Source organism: Squalius cephalus (assembly GCF_949319135.1).
Source record: "Squalius cephalus genome assembly, chromosome: 1".
Lineage (NCBI taxonomy): Eukaryota > Metazoa > Chordata > Actinopteri > Cypriniformes > Leuciscidae > Squalius > Squalius cephalus.
In genome coordinates, this window is record NC_137122.1 from 25,442,909 (window position 1) to 25,461,500 (window position 18,592).

The 18,592-nt window shown below is 37.9% G+C and overlaps 2 protein-coding genes across 3 annotated transcripts in view; both read right to left on the reverse strand.

Annotated features, from left to right (window-relative positions):
• Positions 1 to 18,592, reverse strand: part of LOC307157648 (uncharacterized protein) — a 117,468-nt gene that overhangs the window by 76,464 nt on the left and 22,412 nt on the right. The window lies entirely within an intron of this gene.
• LOC307157541 (uncharacterized protein) overlaps positions 782 to 18,592 on the reverse strand; it is a 40,346-nt gene continuing 22,535 nt past the window's right edge. For both annotated transcript variants that reach the window (XM_079869473.1, XM_079869474.1), the window contains one exon: positions 782 to 4,520. In XM_079869473.1, the coding sequence (XP_079725599.1) occupies positions 3,022 to 4,520 (1,499 nt within the window). In that variant the 3' untranslated portion in view covers positions 782 to 3,021. The remainder of the gene's footprint in view (positions 4,521 to 18,592) is intronic.

Genomic DNA, 18,592 nt, shown 5'->3' on the forward strand with positions numbered 1-18,592 from the left:
CTGCAGGGGCTCGCAGGCTGTGCCCCAACTGCAGGAACTCCTCATCAAGGTGGCTGTGGACGGCTGAATCCCACCACTATAAGCAGGGCTCTTCATCAGCCTCAGTCAAGACATGGATAAGTTTGGTGTCTAGACCAGGCCTGACATCACCTGGCTCCTTAGGTGGCAGGGGGGAGTCCTCCATGGAGTTCGACCACTCCTCCACATCAGAAGCTGCCAATGACAAAGTGTTATTAACAAATTCCTACTCAGAACCCAGATAAAGAGACTAAACAGCTCGCAGCAGACAAGGGTGCTGGTCTTCGCAGGAGAAAAGCACAGGGGGATCTACTCATTGTGGGGAGACTGACGCACGCAGATCTGGACCATCGTGAACTCATTTAATAATATATGCTCGGCCCTGCGACTCTGCTGTTAACTGCTCTCAAGCTCCAGAGAAGAAGAGAACGGCAAAGCACGGGGGGCGGAGTTGCTCTCTTTAAAAAAAGTACCCCCACAAGTGCAGCGAGGCAAGACTCAAACCCATGCAATGAGAAAAGTTTGTCTAGGCATTGTGGTAGATTTTTCCCCTATTTCGCACCTGGCCTAAGTCTACCTGGGTCTCGTCTACAATAGACATCCCCTAACTTCTACAGTTGACATTAGTTTCCTATAATATTTATACTCTAGCGCGTCTACACATCAACGTTGGCTGAGTCTAATCCTATACCCTAGCGCGTCTACACATCGACGTCGGCTAAGTGGTCTAATAATAAACAGACAGACTTTAGCAAATGTCCTTCAATTGCTTTAATCATGGCCGGGAGAGTTCACGAGTAGTTCTCAGAGAATCCCCCAAGAAGATTTAATCATGGCCGGAGGATCTCAGACAAATTTCAGATAGAATCCCACCAGCAAACAGGAATACAAACAGGTTTTATAGGATAAAGACAGACACAATAAAAATCATTGTTACTAAGTCAAGACTTGAAGGGACACTTCACCCATTTGCATTAAGCTTTGTATTGTTAGAAACCCAGTCATATATTATAATAAACGTGGATTTTTTCATTAATTTTTCCCTGAGATGGGAGAAATAAGGATTTAAGTGTTTTACTTCCTGCTTATTATGACGTAAAAATCATAATTTTGCGTCATAATAAGCAGGAAGTCACATTTCATTGAAAAGTGTAGAGACTACAAACACTAGCTCCTCATTATTCCAGGGGGCGGGACCCGCTCACGCTACAGGCCTATTACAGATCAGTGGGTGGGACTTCACTTTCTGAAACTAAAAGCAATATCCTCCATCTTGTTTGGAAGCTAAGCTAACAGGCGCTGTGGAGCCAGCTGTGAAGATATGACAATAGCGGAGGTTAACGTTACTCAATATGATGTAGAAGAAGAGGATTTCGGAAGTCTGATGCTCGAATCAGGTGTTTGTGGCTACCTTTACAAGCCGCATTATAGCGAAGAGCAGCCGAGGCAGAAGACCTGCCTGCCGCGGACGAGAAGCCCAGACTGGCTCGAGTTAGGGCGGACTGGTGGCGCCGGTGATCTCGCTATGCAACTACGAACCGCTACGAACACAGAGATAGAGTCCGTCTGCTGCAAAGAATTTCAACGATGACAATTTCTCCTGGACGAAATCTCTGAATCAGACGAGGACACGGACGTTTGTGTTGTGAACCATCCTAGTTTCGCACCGCATATGTTCTGACTGAACATCCCGGTAACGTTACCATGCAATAATTCACCACTTCGAAAGAAATACAAATGAGGAGTAATTCACTAATGAGTTCGCCAACTAACTAACGTTAGACATTTTGTGTGAAATGAATTTCAAGCTCCGGTGGTAGCTAGCCTTATGGACGGATGAGTGATTCATATGCTGTTCTGGATTAGTGGGAGTGGCTTGCGCAGCTGTGCAATGTGGTGCATTGTGGGAGTTGTTGTCTTTCATACAAATGCGTCCTGAAGTTACTTTCTATCTTTCCTCGGTCAAGAAGGCACCAAATTCAAAATTTATTTTACATTTCGACTACATATATGACCCACTTTCAATGAAGATCAATGTTCCCATGGGTGAAATGCTCCTTTAACTCATGTCACCTTCTATCAATATGATTGGTTCAATTGGTAAAGCAAGCAATTGGTAAAAGATAGTTTACTATCTTATCTATTAAAAATCCATCACAGCATCAACATGGATCTGTGCATTAGGTCTTAAAGTGACAGCAGCATAAAAGACCTGCTGCAGTCCGTGTTAATGTTGATCAAACAACAAAAGAGAAGATCTTGGCTGAATAACTTCAGCAGCTATCAATTTATATTTTCATAGCTAATGTATCAATTTACACTGAAAACTATGCAAGTGTTATTTTTACATTTAATTAATTTATTAGATTTCTTTTGTGGACTATTACCTGACTACTACTGTTAGTAGAACTTTCTGAAAAAACTTAAAGCAATATTTAATTTGTATGTTTGGTACTTTTTTGTACTTTGTGTCTTTGTGCTTATTGTATCCCATGTATTCACAGTGGTGTATTTACAAATAGATATTTTATATTCATTTGTTTTGTTTCTATAATAGTGATTTGCTCGAACATTGATGTTTTGTTTACCATAGATATTTATTTAACATGTCAAAATATAAAGCAATATTATTTTCTAAATTTTAGTTGTTTTTTTAATTACAAAAAGATCCAATACTGTTAAAGTACCGGATTGATAAGCAGTATCGGTAAGAGCAGTAATACCGTTAAAACCTTCCGAAAAAGTTTTTCACACCCTCATATATTTTCTAGTGCCTTTAAAAAGAGACAACCCTTAGAAATGTTCTTCAACAAACAGGACAGCATAAGGCTTTTTATTAGGTAGCCTATGTATTTTTGGTGGTTCTTCAGTAATGATGGCAAAGCAAATGTTTTACTGCAGTGATCACAGTTAAATTGCCATACAGTAGAGTGAGAGCGTGCAGATGACACCACAGTTCCATTTAAATCTCTTCTCACACAGATGACATGCATAAGGCATCTCTTAAGTGTGAATTCTCACATGAATATTAAATGCTTTTTTACAGGTGAAACTACTTCCACACTGGGAGCAGGTGAAAGGATTTATTCCAGAATGAATTAACATGTGCTTCTTCAGGCTTCCTTTACATACGAAAGAGTTTTCACATTGAGAGCAGGTGAAAGGCTTTATTCCAGCATGAATTAGCATGTGAGTCTTAAAGTATCCTTTACGTGTAAAAGTGTTTCCACACTGAGGGCAAGTGAAGGGCTTTTCTGAAGTGTGAGTTACCAAATGATCATTAAGGTGAGTTTTCTGTGTAAAACTTTTCCCACACTGGGAGCAGCTGAAAGGCTTTATTCCAGCATGAATTAACATGTGCTTCTTCAGGCTTTCTTTACGTATAAAAGTCTTTCCACACTTAGGGCAGATGAAAGGCTTTTTTGAAGTGTGAATTAGCACATGATCATTAAGTTGTCTCTTCTGTGTGAAACTCTTTCCACACTGAGAGCAGGTGAAAGGCTTTATTCCAGTATGAATTAACATGTGCTTCTTCAGGCTTCCTTTACATATGAAAGAGTTTTCACACTGGGAGCAGGTGAAAGGCTTTATTCCAGCATGAATTAACATGTGAGTCTTAAAGTATCCTTTACGTGTAAAAGTGTTTCCACACTGAGGGCAGGTGAAAGGCTTTTCTTCAGTATGAGTTACCAAATGATCATTAAGGTGTGTTTTCTGTGTAAAACTCTTTCCACACTGGGAGCAGGTGAAAGGCTTTATTCCAGCATGAATTAACATGTGCTTCTTCAGGTTTCCTTTACGTATGAAAGTCTTTCCACACTGAGAGCAGGAGAAAGGCTTTTCTGAAGTGTGAATAAGCACATGATGACTAAGTTGTCTCTTCTGTGTAAAACTCATTCCACACTGAGAGCAGGTGAAAGGTTTTATTCCAGTATGAATTAACATGTGCTTCTTCAGGCTTCCTTTACATAAGAAAGAACTTTCACATTGAGAGCAGGAGAAAGGCTTTATTCCAGCATGACTTAACATGTGAGTCTTAAAGTATCCTTTACGTGTGAAAGTGTTTCCACACTGAGGGCAAGTGAAAGGCTTTTCTGAAGTGTGAGTTACTAAATGATCATTAAGGTGTGTTTTCTGTGTAAAACTCTTTCCACACTGAGAGCAGGTGAAAGGCTTTATTCCAGCATGAATCAACATGTGTTTCTTCAGACTTTCTTTACGTATGAAAGTCTTTCTACACTGAGAGCAGGAGAAAGGCTTTATTCCAGCATGAATTAGCATGTGCTTTTCAAGGTATCCTTTACATGTGAAAGTGTTTCCACACTGAGAACAGGTGAAAGGCTTTTTGACTTCGGTCATTTGAATGCTGCTTTGTGAGCGACTGTTTTCAGTTTTGGAGCAACCCAATGATTTTTCTCCAGCGGTGACATCATGAGTTTTCTGATGATGTTTCTCCTCCACTTCATTCAGATGTGGTATTTCCTCTTCCACTTTCATCAGGCCTGGAATGAAAACATTAAAACGATGAAAATCAATTGGGACACTTTCAAAATAAAAGTAAATTAGGGTATGTTTACACGACAACAATGGACTAAAAACGGACACATTTTTCCTTCGCATTTTTTAAACATTGTGATATTTACGTATCAGGTGCGGTGTGGGTGCGGATCAGACGTGTGATAGGCACGGGCAGACGGCGGGTCCAATAGCTCACAATTATTTCAACTCAATTCGGTGCATTTGACAGCTGGTTTCAAATGGTATTGTGAAAAGTATTTGCCTAATCTGCATTATTTCACACCTTAAAACATTTTATAACTACAGCCACTGAATCTGATCTGCTACAGGGATCCTGTAGGTATCAGCACTTCAAATGTAATACTTTTTAATAACATTTTCAAGACCATTCCAAAAAAGGACCTGCATGTCACTTTAATCAAGCTTCACAATTACATGAGCTATAATGAATTGTGTTCATGCATATAGGACTACAACAAATTAGAGCATGATTCCATCAGCTTCTATGCAAACACACTAAATCACCCGCTCAACAGAGATTTACTAATGAACACTGAACCCTTTGCACTTTTCTGACTTGAAGTAAACTTTAGCAGGGTAAACGGCTATAGATGTATATGGGAGAGTCAAGAGACCAATCAAAATGTAATTTTTGCATTACCAATTGGTCCAACAATGAATTAAAAATAAAATCCCCTATTGCCTTTCCATGGCTTTCCAGGAGAGGAAAAAAATTAAGAGATTGCAAATTACGATCACTCCCTCAGCAGCTGTATTAAGCCCCATTCACACCGCCAGCAACACACAGCGACAATGTGACATGATCCCATTCATTTTCAATGGCGGGCTGGCGACTTCTGGCGACATTAGCAACAGTGACCCTTGGCGACAGAAAGGAGGCATGTCAAGTGACGGGAGTCACACAACAAAAGTTCAGAAATTTCAACTTTATGCAAAAGAGCAGCGAATTTCGTGAGCGACAACCAATAGTGGAGAATGTGGAGCCCACTTCACAGAGTTCCAGAGCAATTTCACTATTTTATATGATTTGAATGTAACCCCATACATGGATATATTAAAATGATGTGTGGAAAGGAACTGTCGGCAGTCGTGAATTTGATTCATATGAGAGTTTGTGTTGTTAATTATATGATGCAATGAGCAGTTTAGCACTGCTGCAGCGATATCCCCTGCATAATGTTGATTATTAGGGACAAGAACATTTATTTGTCAAATTCAAATGACATTTTAGTAATTTTTGACAATTTTAATTTGTTCATAGATCAATCGTTAATCTAGTTATTGATTTAATTGATTTAATGCACTGAGCACTGCTGTGGTTTATATTTTAATTTTAATTGGTGTTAAAAGTCCAAACTGATGCATCAGAATGAAAGATTATGTGGTATTTAGGGCTGGGCGATATGGGCAAAATTTATATCACGATATAGCCTATGTCTTAATTTCGGTCGATACGATATAATTCCGATATTGATATGAACAACATAAAAGCCTCAGGAAAAACTGCCAAAAACACCCACAATGAATGTCCTGTACCTACAAACTTCTGAAAAATGTATTTGTCAAGTCTCTGAAAAAAACTCCTATAAAACTATATACTATTTTAGAAATAAAAATGGTACAAATAAATTATTGCTAATATTTTATTTGTATTTAGCCTTCATACAAACAAGAAATGTGAAATCACCGTCAAATAATAATAATAATAATAATAATAATAATAATAATAAGACTCAACTTATTAATATTAATATCTTTAACTTTAAACTATAGGCTAACATAAGTTGATTATATTATTCTTATAGATTGAAAAAAGTGCTTCAGCCAGGAAAAAGAATGTGAAAAGTGCTCGGAGTTGCTGCAGAAAAAAAAAAAAAAGTGAGCAACAACAAAAACACATGTTGCTGAGGGACATTTTGAGTGTTGATGACACCCTGAATTCATTCCGATTGATGAATCTGAATAGCCGCATTTCCACTGTCGAGCAAGTGCGAGCCAGGGCTTTAAATGGGCCGTGCCAGGCTAATAGCCTCAGGCCTGCAGCACCGGGCCCAAAATCTGCTGTGTTTCCACTGGCGGGCCAGAAGCTCCACAGCTCTTCACTAAAACACGCCTGTAACACGCCTCTCTGGAACAACGTCACACAAACCCATCATTTCACCAACAAATCGAAGTTTTATCAGAAAACTAATCAGAAAGAAATCACTGGAAACAGCATTATCGCAAAACAAACATGATAATAGCGACAGTTTGCTGGCATTTTTGTTGTTTACTTGAATATTTAAATTCAAGCATCGATGTTTTACCACAGGTTTACAATAAAAAGTGATACATTGATCACAATGAATTAAATTTATGTCAAAATTGCACATTAGTCACAGAAATAAATTAGGCTACCGGTTAGGTCTATTTCACAAAAGAAAGTGGACACACTTACTTATTCAGTCGAGGCTGTTTCTGTTTATTTGGAAGTTAAATGACATATTTAGGCTACATCACATTTAGAAAGAATGATCATTTCTACAAATATGTCAGTAGGCTACTGACAGATAAAATAAAAACATGATTGTGATAGCCATTATGATTTGTCTTATTTTTGTATATTGCCTGTAATGTAGATTGAAATATCGGAAATGTGTTTAAAAATCATATCACTGTTATTGAAAAAAATTATATTGCGATATATATGAATTATTATGATATTGAATAGATATTGATATAGATATAGAATGATATTGAATTATTGTCCAGCCCTATGTGTATTTCAGTTAACTTTAGTCAGACGTATTTACATTTTCACTGCCCCCAAAGATGCAATAAACTGAAACAGTGTCTGTAAAGGTGTGAACCAAATGACCCATAGGAACTGATTGGTGTAGGTCAGACGGCACACATCTTGTGTATTCAATCTTGTGTACTAAGTCTCAACTTACACACTTATAAAGTGGTATAAAGTTCTGCTCCACAGACAGAACTTTGGGTTAAGATTGTTTGAAGGCTGAGACGCTAAAATCATTGCTGAAGAAACTGTGCTACACTACTACCTTCAATAAATTCTTCTCCCCAAAAGTACTCTGGTCAAGCTTACTTATTTTATGTATTAGAGATATCTTATACATTTGCGAGCCACCCAAACAACCGCTCGGCCAAATATAGAGAAATCTAACAATTTGGCGAGCCAGCCAGGAGGCTGACAAGAAGAAAACTCACCAACTGCAACAAGAAGTAAACAGAAGAGTATTGGATATTCAACAGTTTTTAAGTTGAAAATCTTCCTCTTTTGACAATTTATTTGAATCAACTGGATCATGTCTCAAAGATCCTAATTTGGTGAGTGAAACTTATCTCTCTTAAAGAACATCTTTTGAAAAGAATAATAAGTAACAATTTGTCCAGCGACTATAGAAACCATATAAATAGTTTTGGACTGATGTTGCTGCAAGAATTGGGAATTCTTGACTGGGTGCTCATTCAGTAGTCACTATTTTAGTTCTAAAATAAATGTTCTAACTGGGTTAGAAAAATATGTTTAAGTATAAGTATGTTTGCCTACTGATTATTTATACGAAAAGATCTAAAAGTAAGGGGCAAATTTGAAAAAGTAATTCAGCCTTCTGTGTTAGGAATCAGGAAGAATTGAACAAGTCTTATCAGTCAACAGTTTTCAGAAATTAAACAATGAAAATTAGCCTGAAAGTTAATGTTTTGTCTTAAAAGTAGTATTAAAAACTAAGCTCAGTAAGTAAACTAATGATTTGTCTATGTAAATGGAATAGTCAGTTTAAAAGATTGCTGAAAATTTGAATCTGAATAAGCACCTTTAACAGTTCTAACTAGGGCTGAAACAATTCTTTGAGTAACTCGATTACAAAAAATGATCGAGGCAAATTCCACTGCTTTAAAGCCTCTTTTAATTTATTTTAAAGCTGACGTCACGTTCTTTTGCATTAATTATTTTAAGTGTGACAACGCAGTTCACCCACAAAGCAGGAGGAGACGCAAGGAGTTAGCTGTGTTTTGATTTGAGGGCGCGGGCTGCAAAATAGAAGAAGGGAGTGATAACAATGGCGATGAGCAAATAAGAAACAAACCGAAGAAAATGTGATGCAGTCCCGACACGCAGAGTGCGGTATATTTTCATAGAATTGCACTGGCCGTCGTGATTTATCCCTTACATTACCAAAGGAATTAATTTTCTGTCAAAAAAAGTTGTGAATGTTGTCCCACTGCCTGACAATGATGCCCCTTGAAGAGAGACACACACTGCAAATATTGCAGAGATGATTGAGGATGTAACTGCCAAATTCGACATTCCATCAGAGAAAATCAAGGCTACTATTCACGTCAAAGGCACTAATGTCGTAGTAGAAGCGAAAGTTTTGCAAGAAAGGCATGGATGGGCATCAGTGCGATGTGCAGGGCACACCCTCATCTTTGTTGTAAAAAAAAAAAAAAGCTCTTTAAAAGATACACCAAGCTATCTCCAAGTATGTGGCTGCCGCAAGATGCCTTATTGAACATTTTAAGAAGTGAACTGGCATGCACCAAGTTGAAGGAGAAGCAGCAGCAAATGGGCATCAAAACAAACATTCTGGTGCAAGATGTATGTACGTGTACACGCTGGAACAGCACCTATCAGATGTTGTCCAGGCTGCTAGAACAAAGATGGCTGATGACTGCTACACTCTCTGACCCAGCAGTGACTCAGAGAGGGAAACACTACCTTGATCTCAAGCCTGAACAGTGGAACCTGATTGAGGAACTGAGCCAGGTCCTTGAGGCAGCAACAGTATTTCTGAGCGGACAGCGTTTCTGAGCGGACAGCAATATGTTACACTCTCTGCACTTCCACAGCTAGTGCACATACTTAAGAACAACATACAGACTCCAGATCTTGAGACTGCACCAATGAGGTCATTTCAGTCTCATGCGACAGAACAAATCACAGCAAGATGGCAAGGACTGACAGAGTTTACACCTGAATCTCCAAACATCACCCTGCTTGCTGCTGCTCTGGATCCCAGGTTTTGAAAACTGAAGTTCTTGTCTGCTGACCAAGTATTCAAGGTCCAAAGCACAGAACAAACCATGGCACTTGCTGTTGCTAACAAAAAGCAAGTGAGGAAGCCCACGGAAAGTGAAAATGGAGCATCCAGCACAGCACACGACTCCACAGAAGTGCATGCCAAGAGGGTCACATCGTTCCTTGACATACTGGAATCAGACTACAGCACCAGTGATGAAGAAGATGAGGAGCAGCAGTTAAACCAAGCTGTGCAGAAGGAGGTAGTCAAGTTTTTTTTTGGTCCTCTTTAACAATTTCCACAATAAGGCATTACACATTATAGAAAAATTGTAATACAGAAACAGAAAATTACTTTTGCTTAAAGGGCACCTATTATGACTCTTTTCACAAGATGTAAAATAAGTCTCTGATGTCCCCAGAGTATGTATGTGAAGTTTTAGCTCAAAATACCCAACAGATAATTTTTTACAGCATGTTTAAATTGTAATTTTTTGGGGCTCAGAAAAACGCGCTGTTTTAGTGTGTGCCCTTTAAATGCAAATGAACTGCTGCTGCACGGCACAGGGGGCGGAGCCTCACGAGCTCGCGCTAAGAGCCAGGACAACCTCATCTGATAATATCAATACAGAAACTCTCAGTTGTGGTGTTCATTTCGACTCGGAGTCGGACAATAATGCCCACAGAGCCAGAGAATATATGCTGTATGGACATAGAACAGGTATAGTTTAGTTTAATTATGGTTATAACTTATTTGTCATCTGCTTTTATCCACTAATACAAGCCTGCTGTAGCAAAACCCGTCCGAATGATGACCAAAATATACTGACGAGTTCAGTGAAGTTTATTGTACATCACACAAAAGATGAGCGTTAGTTTTACTCCAGAGAATCTCTGTAAGAGCTGAATAAGCATAGTATAAGAAGTGCGCATTAAAGTCTTATCCATAAACTCTCTCTCTCTCTCCCTTTCATTATCAACAACATACACAGCGAAGTAGACAAAACACTCGTTACAACTAACATTAAACAAATATACACACCTTTTCAGTGGGTGCTAAATAAACTGGTAAACCTTATATCCGTAAAATGACTCGAGGAGCTGTCATAAAGAGCGCGCTCGCACTTTCATTTCTTCCGTGTCCAGTCACGTTAGGCCTGTTGCTCCGGAGAGTGTAAGCTTGATCACAAACAGTACAGATCCATCCTTGAGTAACAACGGGAGTAAATGAAGACTGCTATGTTCATTCTTACATCCATCAACAACACACCTCAATCGCTTAGGAGACATTCTTGTCTACAGCTGCTCAAGCGTCGAACAATGGCGGACTCTGTGTCCAGCTCACTCAGGGCGGGTCTAGGCTCAAACTGAAGTGTCACTCAACAGTCGTGGGAGGGGCCTGCTCAATTCTACGTCACATTGCGCCGAATCTGAGAACAGCTCATTCTGAGACAGTGCTTATGATTTATTGAGATTGTAAAAAAAAACACTGGGTGGATTTTTATCATTCTAGGGTGGTTTTGCTCACACACTGCCAACACACATTTATGTTCAAACACCATGTAAAAGTGAATTTTGCATAATAGGTGCCCTTTAAGTATTGCAAAAGATAAATAACAAAAACAAACAACATTTTTAATTTTAAGAAAAAGTTGGTTCCGTCTATACTACTAGGTACTTAAGTTTAAGCCTAGTATATTGACTGGGTTAAATAGAATTTCAATACTAAAAAGAGATTAAAATATAATTTTCATTGACTAAAACTAGTGTAAGGATTGAGTGCGAAACATACACAAATTAATCTTCCAGGTGATTTGTTCAAACATAATTCCACACAGAACTCAACATTCCAGAACCCCCATTTCACACCAATCCAGAGCCATAAAATCCAGGCTCCAGCCAGTCTACTACGCTAAGAACTTTATGGCCAACTAAAGCAACTAAAGGAAGAACGTTGTCAATGTTAGATGGTTTTGAAAAGACTGATTGGATCAGAGATGGCACAGCTTGGTGCTCGATCAAGATAACAGCAGAAGTTGCTCAAGCCCACGACAGATATACAACACAGACCACTTTCTTCTTAAGGACCTCTGAATGACCCAGAGTTAAAACCAGAGAGAACTGAGATTTTACCTATAACAATACATAAAATCATCCCAGAGCAATTTTCGATGGACTTATAATCAAATATCATGCAACTACATAATTCTATATTGTGTCTGCAACCTATACTGCCCTACAAAGGCAAAAGAGCTTAAGTCGCTAGAGTGTGGAACTGAGAAAAATGACTTTAAAGATTTTTAGTTGTCCCGCTTAATTAATTATAGGTAGGACACTGGAAATTTGGCAAATAGATGTTTTAGTAATGGAAATTATATACATAAAAAAATCTTGAGCTCAAACTTGACTTTTGACCACTATTTTAAAGTTACTGTACTCTGCCTTTGTATTGGCAGCAAAAAGTGAGAGGTCATACCAAGGCAAAAGGCAGTAACTTCCACATTATCAATATTTAGTTGCTGATCACCATTAACAAAATCATTATAGTACACACCTGTATAAAATCTAGTGATCATGGCATTTATTTTGTATGATTTACAATTATTTATAGCCATCTACTTATTGCTATCCTGTGCTTTGGTTGCATTCTGATGGCATTATTAATACATTTGACATGACAATTACCTCCTATTAGTCCAGCGTTGACTCGACCGCGTTTAGGGCGGGGCTGAAGGCGAAGTTTTGGCACTCTGCCAGCTAGTTTGCGAGCTTTAATTCATGGTTGTATTCATCTGATACGGCAATGTGTAACGTTTTTCTGTCAACTCTGCATAATCCTTCGCGATCGATATCGCACGTTTGTCGATGGAGCAGACCATAGCCTACTAAATGTTCTGACCGCTCTGAGGACATCAGAAGTTAGAGCGACTGATGGCAGCTGTACAAAGTACACAGGATACACCGTAATTTTAATTTTAATGGACATTAAAACAAAGGCAGATAACCTTACAATCTGGTAGGTAGCATTATTTGATTAAACACCGGCACCGTAACTTCATATTGACGCGCGGCTAAACAAAGGCAGAGGACCGTAACTCGTAATTTGAGCGTTCCAAAACAAAGCCAAAGAGCGGTAACTGATGTTACGGTGTTCTGCCTTGGTTTCTCATGGGCTTTTGGAAGTTACTGTTAAGACAAATCATTATTTTCTCGAAAAATAAACGGAATTGATTCAAGATACTTATCCACATGATAAAGAAGGTCTTGAATGTGCCAAAAATATAAATAACTCATTTTCGACCAAAAACGAAGTTACGGTCTTTTGCCTTTGCACGGCAGTATATATGTGTGTCTAATGTGCTTAGATGTAGGGCTGGGCGATATATCGATATAAAAAATATATCGATATATTTTTAAATGCGATATGAAATTAGACCATATCGCATATATCGATATAGTTCAAATTTGCGCTCTGCTCCCTGCGCCTCCGCTCCTCCTTTTCCACTTTGCGTGCGTGTTTAGAGCATGTTATGTTACGAGAGGCGAATCATGACTACTTCAGAAAACCCAGCACAATAGGAACTACCAGGCAGTGACATAAGTGTACGCTGAAATAAAGTCTTTCACCTCAGAAAAACAGACTTTCTTGTCCTGTCAGCTGTAGGGGTGTAACGGTACGTGTATTCGTACCGAACCGTTTCGGTACAGGGCTTTCGGTTCGGTGCACGTGTGTACCGAATGACTGAATGCAATATTTTGTGTGCGGAACATAGGTACATTTTCGTGTTTCCACACGAACATATTAAGTGACGGAAGTCTCCGCGTTCAGCGCAAATCCCGCCCTGCAGCTGATTCTAATGTTTTTTCCTATTAGACATTCTCTGGTTTTACCCGTGTTTTACCCGTCGTCACTGTAACAATGAAATAGACTGCATGGCGAAAAAAAGCTTTTCCGCTTCGTGTGCGCCGCCGCACTCTCCGTTCCGTGGCGTGCGCGCGCGTGTGTGTGTGTGTGTGTGTGTGTGTGTGTGTGTGTGTGTGTGTGTGTCGACGACCCGCTGCGCTCTCTGCTCAATGTTCGAGTCCGTGTTTGCGCTGCGCGTTCTGCTCTGTGGTTAACGGCCCAAACACTCCAATCATGTACCGATCACGCACTGGAAAAGCAAAGTCCGCTCAAATAAGGTGAAATTTCTCAGTAGTAACTTAGATTTCTGTTTGCTGAGCTGGTATAGTCATGCTGGCAACAATGGTAAAATGACCTGCTCTGATCACATGCTCTGGTAATAATAGCTTTGTACTATAGCTTTGGACTATATTTTATTTTGATAATTATTAAAAAAGTGGAAAAAAAAAATCTTAAATTGATTATGTTGATTGATTATTGAAAAATAATAATACATTAATATATGTGTTTAATATTATTTTAATATAGGGCTATTTTCTGTTCCTGCACTGTAATCATAGTTATTTATTTCTATTTTTCATTATATTTTATTATGTGATATTGGTTTGAGACTGAGAGTATTTTATTTAGTGGAGAACTTTGCAGCAGTATTTTATTTCTTATTCTTTTTTTATTTTATATCTATTTTATTATATTTTATTAAAAAGTGTTTAAAAAAGTGTTAACAAATTGTTAAAAAAAGTTTATAGTAATAAACAACCTGCAGTTTAATGTTTGCATTTCTTTCCCTTACTGTACCGAAAATAAACCGAACCGTGACTTTAAAACCGAGGTACGTACCGAACCGTGATTTTTGTGTACCGTTACACCCCTAGTCAGCTGTTATCCTGTGCTCGGAGCGCACACTCAATTGCACGCGCAAATGCGGCGGCGCGCGCTGTGTATCGCCTCACTGATCAAGTGCAAAAGAAACTACGAGCATGCAACGCCGTTACATTGTAAATTACACGAAATAAAAGTAATGCAGGTATGATTTTCATTCTATTCACCAGGAGCAGTTTCCATGTTTCATTAACAGTTATTGTTAATATTGTGTATTCACCATGGTAACAGTCGTTTCCATATTAACCCCAAAATGCCACTATTTTTCTTTGTGTTATTTTTTTATATTTATATATATATGTGTGTGTGTATATATATATATATATATATAGGCAAATTATAACATGTTTACACAAAATTTGTTTATATATATTCAATGTAAACTTTGATAATCATAATTAATAAATCGCAAATAACAATTCGAAGGGAATAATCGGCAATTATGATTTTTGTCATAATCGTGCAGCCCTAAGGTGAAGAAACCTGTTTATTATTTATTCATTTGATTTTGCAACTGTTCACTGAAATAGCTGGTTTCAATAAAACTACTTTTAACATGTCATATTTGGCTTTGACTTTGACTGAACATTTGCTCTCACTTTGCGGAAAAAATATCGGGATATATATCGTATATCGATATTCAGCCTTAATATATCGGGATATGACTTTTGGTCCATATCGCCCAGCCCTACTTAGATGCCATATAATTCATGTAATTGTTATAGCTATTAGATTTTTGAATGAAAGTGTGTCTCGTTTCCTATCAATATGATTGTATGTTCTTAACTCAAAAGATGGCTTGATTGAAATCTGTGTAAAATGTTTCATATTCTTATAATAGTAATAATATCTAAACCGAACAAAGCTTTGTTGGAAGAGAGTTGCAACAAGGTTAGAAGAAAAAGTGCGCGAAGGGAGATGAAGAGATAAACCAGACAGACTAGCAACTATGTAGATGCGCAGAGACGAAATAACCCAAATCAAGATCAGAAGAACATGGGTTAAACAGCTTCATTCAAGCCATCATCTACTCTCATCTCAATTTTCTTTCTTTTCTTAGTTTTCTTTTCTGTTCCGTTGTGAGTCTCGGTTCTAAGTTAAGTTTTGCGGCAGAGTTTCGGTCCACGATTCGACTGCAAAGCCTGCTTTCAGCTTCAAAGACTTTCCATCCATCTGCCAGCACACCACATGATTGGCCGCCCCAGACATCTATCCAGGCACGAGGACACCAGCCAACGAACGAACTCGGGAAACCCCTTTTACGCCGACAAAAAGGGAACCGCAAAAAGGAACGCAAATACGCAAGTAGCCTCCAGACTCTTAAGCTGAACTGGTGTATTGATATAAATTTAATAACCCACATAAGAAACGATAGAAGGGTTAAATTAATGATTGATGGTTCGTTCCAGGTCATGTCTTATAAGTGCATAGAATCTTGAGAATCTTCATCATCTCACTCTTAAAACTCATTTCTTTCCTCACTCTCTTTCTTTCTGCAACTCGTATGAATGTGTGTGCATGTGTTTGTGTTAGATATTAGTTTTATGTGTTAGAATAATCAATAAAGTCTTGTTTGTATTTTAAAGAGAAGTGTTACTTGTGTTATGTGCTTACGAATTTAATGTCTTAAACTGCTGATCTAAGTTACCTTGCTAACTATAGTGTTTCACTATAGTTTGGATTAGGGCTGCACAATATATCGAAATGATCGAAATATCTCAAATGTATAAATCGCAATATGCATATTGCAACGGCTTGCAATAACTGGAGTCATGAACAAAAGACAAAGAGAAAATCATTCACTGTTCTCGGCTGAATAACTTTTGTAGCTTTAATAAGAATCAGTATATACTGTATTTAATTCATACAGTGAAAACTAAGCAGTGTTTTATTTTTGCATTTGATTATTCAGTTTCTGTTGTTTAATAACCCTAATGTAGGATAACCTGAACCCCTGTGGTTTACGCTGATGTTAAAATAACACTTCTGATGCCACTGATGTTCACTGTCAGAAGCTGTAGGGATGTTTTCTTGTCACAAAAACAATGTGAAAAACGTATGTAGGTTATAGATAATCTAAGTTCATTTTACACACTTTAAGCATTATCGTATCGCATATTGAATATCGCATTATTTAATGAGTTATTGCATATCGCATTTTTCTTCAATATCGTGCAGCCCTAGTTTGGATATTTATATCCGCTGCAGAGCTGATAGTTACAGCCAGTGCAAATGAACCTTGAACGAGTCATTTGCTTGGTTGTAATAAGTGATTCTTTCGAATTCCCTATAAATTAATTAATAATTCCTTTGAGCTAAATTAAATTGTCAGACAGAATCACTCTATTAACGCTACACTAGACTAGGCCTAAATGTCATCAGTTTTCGTTGACAATAGTCATGGATAATTCTGACTAAAATAAAACTAAAATGCTCAGACTTTTAGTCGACTGAAACTTGATTAGACTAAAAAGAGTTTGAACGTGACTAAAATTAATAAAACCTAAAATGACAGCTTGACACAAAGACTAGACTAAAACTAAAATTAAAACAGGCCCCCAAAAACAACACTAGTCAAAAGAATTGCCAGACAAGCAACCACAGAAAACCTTGTCAATTTCTAAGACAGAAAATCAACAATTTACATCCACTAGACGGAGCGATGATTGTTAATGTGAACTTAAGGGACAAAAGTGTTGAAAGAAGGTTTGGTGAGTTTCAAGCTAACATTGAGGCTTGATGGGAAGCTGTACAAACTTTCTTGTTCAAACTGAAACCTGCAGAAGTTAATTGGGTTAGAATTACCTCACACATGCAGAAGACAGGAGAAAGTGTTGCAGAGTTTGAAGAATGCTTCAGACAAACTTGACTGGAACATATTGGTCTAAATGAAAATGAAGATCTTGACAAAGACACCCCTAAGAACGCCCCTGAAAACAGCTTTTGTAAATGGCCTAAAACCAAATGAACGGTCTAGATTTCTAAAGCCCATAAAGTCAATATGACTGAGACAGCATTCATGCAGATTGTTGAATGGCCAGCAAAGATTGAAAGAATGCTGGAAGTCAATCTCAGAGCTTTGCAACTAGGGGTGGGAATCTCTAGGCACCTCACGATTTGATTCGATTACGATTCAGAGGGTAACGATTATCGATTATTAACGATTTTTATTTATTTTTATTTTTTTACTACTTGGTACTTTTAAAGCAAAGTATTTATGATGACCCATAACGAACTTACTTCCAATACTTCCTATATTAATTTTATTAATAAAACAAATGGAAGTGATTTGGTAAGTCAACTGTAAGGTTACATTTGCCAGCATATGTCCCAACATTGCAAAGAACCAACAGGAAAATAAATGTGTGCCTGTACTAGCAGCATACTTGTAGTAAATGAATACAAACTTCAGCATATTCTGAATCTCTAACAATTAATAATAGACTTCTAACCAACATCCTCTTGTTATTTCCAATGAGCAATATAATCCTTCAGACAAAATTCACAAACAGTTTTCGTTCAAAAATATAGAATTATGTACCAGCAGCTCTCATATAATACTTGTGGACTTACGCATATTCTGAATAATTAGTAACATACAAAGCCGCTCCTATACACAACTAAATAATAAAGAGTTATGACTTAAAATGTTTGCTGTATACCACAATCAAAAACAGCTTATACAAAAAAAGTGAATGAACATCTGCAGAGAGCAGTCAAAATGTAACTTTTTGTGACTGGCATTGCACATATTGCAGGGCAGTATAACGCACATATAACAGATCGGTTTACAGCATATTGATGTGAAAACTAAACAATACAGAAGGCAGCTATCATACAAAAAATACTAAATAGGTAACAATGAAATTGCCACTTTTCCATACGTTAGCTTTTAACGAAGAGGGTGCCGTTCGAATTTGGCACTCAGCCATCATGCGTCTGTTATGTGCGCGACTCTGTTATGTGCACGCCACAGACTGTCCACGCACTGCACGTCCGCTTTAGAGTTCCACCTTTTGCGTTCTGTCATATTACATTATTAGAATTTTTTTTTTAGAAAATCGATTTTTGAAATTTGTGAATCGATTCAGAATCGCCCACGTCCGCATCGTGATGCATCTAAGAATCGATTTTTTCCCCCAACCCTATTTGCAACCCAAAACTTTGTCAACAACAGGACAAAGGACAATGAGCCCAATGAGTTGGAGAAGTTTCAACAGTTGACA